At 51.2% G+C, this 3,339-nt stretch overlaps 1 protein-coding gene across 1 annotated transcript in view; it reads left to right on the top strand.

Annotated features, from left to right (window-relative positions):
• The window catches only part of LOC111733593 (adhesion G protein-coupled receptor E2-like), a 32,377-nt gene that overhangs the window by 15,847 nt on the left and 13,191 nt on the right, over nt 1–3,339 (top strand). The window contains exons 5-8 of the mRNA XM_023525616.1: nt 1,142–1,297; nt 1,561–1,650; nt 3,043–3,089; nt 3,217–3,316. Of these exons, the coding sequence (XP_023381384.1) occupies nt 1,142–1,297; nt 1,561–1,650; nt 3,043–3,089; nt 3,217–3,316 (393 nt within the window). The remainder of the gene's footprint in view (nt 1–1,141; nt 1,298–1,560; nt 1,651–3,042; nt 3,090–3,216; nt 3,317–3,339) is intronic.

Consider the following 3,339-nt stretch of genomic DNA (forward strand, 5'->3'; position numbering starts at 1 on the left):
AAAGATGTTGAGACTACTGCCCAGTCCATCCATGACCCTGGGGGTATTCCTAAAGGGTCCTTGTGCATTTGCATGTCTGTCTCATGGAGATTTATAGACTGGGTGGAAATGCGTGGAGATCCTGCTGCTACCTTAACTGGATCCCAACTCCTTGCTGGGAGCACACTTGTCAGGTTGAGGAATCTCCCATCATGGTGTCCTCTGTCCTGCATACCTTATTTCCAACTCTCCCTGACTCCACTCCACCCCATCCTGTCAAACTTGAAGGCAGGTCTCCAGCCATTGTCACCATCTAAGAACAGAGGAGGAAAGTCCCAATGCCCAGGTGGGGGCTAACCATGAATGTCTTAGGGGTCTATTCCTTCTACATCCTGTCCTGTCCTGGTGCTGACACCACAACCTGGGCCTGGGAACTTAAAAAGGAAATCCACAGGTATGGAGAAGAAACTCTGATCTGGGGGAGACCATTGGCCTGCCTGTCATGACACTGAGTTCTTTCAGGTTCTAAAGTCTCTGGTCCCCTGATTGGTATATACATGACCTAAGATTCTGTCTCTGCAATGTGGTTAATTCTTGTGTTGCTGGTTCTTATTAAACTGTTGTCTTTAGTGAACTGTGTCCAGATCCTGCTCAGTAGGTGCCTGAGCTACCAAAAAAAGACATGGCTTATGGGAATTTTACTCTCATATTTAGAGAACAGGGAGAGGTAAGATGTCAGAAAACACTCCCAGTGACTCAGCTGTCAGTAACTTCATGCTGCTTCCTCATTTCACATATATGATGGGCTCTGATAAAGGGGGACTTCTCCAAGGGGTGGAGATAGCAATACTTTCCCAGAGACATCCTGGGGCACTGGAAAAGACTTGACAGTGGGAGCTGTGAGATTGCCTGATGAGTGGTGTGGGGTGTACTTAGGCCACTGTGAATAATGGGTGGGGCATAGAGACTGTTAATAGGCAGGGCCCTGGCACCTGGCTTTATTCAACAGCTCTGGAGCAGCTGGCTCTGCCCAGCCCAGCCCCAGTAGTGCCACACAGGGGTGAGTTGTGTCCATGTGTCCCCATGACAGGCTGGAGTCCACAGTCTCTGCTCTGTGGGAACTCACACCTTAGGGAAGCGACCATTGCCCTTTGTGTTCCAGATGTCAACGAGTGTGGAACAACCCTGACAGCATCCTGTGGAAGATTTGCAGCCTGCCAGAACACAGAGGGGAGCTACGACTGCATGTGCAGCCCAGGATATGTGCTCGTTTCTGGGGGAACAATGTTTAGGAATGAGAGTGAGAACACGTGCCAAGGTAAAAACCATCCTGCATCTTCCATCTTCTTGTCTGTGAGATATGAGATCATTTACCCCACTTTTTGCAGGCATGAAAAGGCTGTCCTGAGCACCTACAAGTCACCCACCCTCTCTGAACCCCAAGGCTCAAAACCCTCCATAGAAGGTCACTTCTGAATATTTGGAATTTCCCCCTTGCCACCTGCCATCTTATATTCATAAAACAAAAGAGTGAGATGACATTCAAGATACTTCAGGAGCACACATTGTTTTGTATCCCAGAACAGCATCTGTCTTCTTTGCCACAATCAGTGACCACCAGGATAAAAGGACCATCCCCCACCAGGGCCCCCAAGGGCTTTAACACTCCAGGTATGCTCTCAGAACTCCCAGGCAATGATGGATGCAGGAACCCTGCCCAGAAACATGAGAGTGGGGAGACTAGAGGGCAGGAACACCATCCCTGGCCAGCCCTGACCCTGACCAAGAACCCTGGCACCCTGACCCCACTTAGCCACTTAGCCTCCAGCAACTTTCCCACACAAGTGACCTCCCTGACCATCCTCAATAATTTCAGTTCACCACCCAGTGACAACTCAGATGATCAGGACCCAGGAGAATATTGTGTCTGATCTGAGTGAATGACATGGAACAGAATCCCCCTGGCCCCCCATCCCCAAACTTGAAGAATCTGGTCAACAGAAGAGATTCCCACCTAGAACACATGGCAACAGAGAGCAAAATCGGGGATCACTGCCTCAGTTGGAAGGCTACATAGGTCTGTGTTCCTGGTGAGAGAGATCAAAGGGCCAGATGACAGAAACGGCTGCCACCCCCTCAACCATCAGACCCGGCTCCCCTCTCCACCAGCTAGCCTTCACCTTCGCTGGCCTTCCTCAAATGTGCGTTCTCACCACTTCCTGCCAGTCCAGGGGATATCTCCTTGGGCATCAGAAAAAGACACCCAGAGATGCCTGGCTGAATGTCAGCCCCCAAAGTCCAACACTGACCCGGTGCCACTGTCTGGTTGGCCCAGCCTGTCCAGCACTTTCTTCATCCTCCCCGCCCTAGCCCTATAACCTTGTCTTCGCAGGGGGATTGGGAGTGAGGGAGGGAGCTGTCTCACAGGCAGTTCTTAGTCCATCTCTATCAAGATGGATTTGTATAATCATGGAGCAGAGAGCAGTTCCCTGACAGGGTCAGAGGGATTCTCAGGAGAACTCAGCCAGTGAGCAGCTTCCCTGGGGAAATTAAGACAAAGCCCATAACTAGGAGCCAGTTAGGTCCTGGCTGTGAAATGCATTCTTTCCGCTGCACTCGGTTCCCAAGAAGGCCAACTCTAGCCTCTGTCCCAGTGCTCAGCCTGGAGCACAGGCAACTCTGTGATGTTCTCCCACCTCAGCTTGGAGCTTCCCAGGAAAGCTAAGGGCACTGGGGGTGGCAGACAGATAAGACTCAAACTGAGTTCATTCACATCTGGACAAGAGAGCATCCAGGCTACCACAGTCACCCATAAGACGCCTCCATGTGAGTAAAAAAAGGTACCCCTAACACGGAAGGAAACACTGGGGCCTTCCAGATGTTTCTATTCCCATTCCAGGGTTCATGAAGTACCAAATGACAATCTGGGAAGTAACTTAGCCTGACCTGGCCTCCGAACCTTTCTCCAAAACACACGCACACACACACAGGCACGCATGCACGCACGCACGCACACACACACACACACGTACACCTAATGAACCATTGTTTTATCTGCACCAGGAATCTCATTCCCCACCTGGACCTCACCCCCTGGAATCAACAGCAAGGTGAGTGGCTCCAGGAGGGACCAAGAAGTAGGAGATACCCCCATGCCTCCTGTAGCACCCACCCATTTTCCCCAAGTTCCCCCATTCACTTGTGAGTCTCTGACTACCTCATCTCCCCTCTCCCCAGGGGTTCTCCCACTTCTTAAGAAAAATCAATGATCTGGGCAGAGACTACAATTCAGCCTCAACCCTGGACACTATACAGGTACAGGCTGGACCCAGGGGAGGCAGGTGGAGGCATCCCATAGAG

This window comes from Pteropus vampyrus, unplaced genomic scaffold, assembly GCF_000151845.1.
Source record: "Pteropus vampyrus isolate Shadow unplaced genomic scaffold, Pvam_2.0 Scaffold583, whole genome shotgun sequence".
Lineage (NCBI taxonomy): Eukaryota > Metazoa > Chordata > Mammalia > Chiroptera > Pteropodidae > Pteropus > Pteropus vampyrus.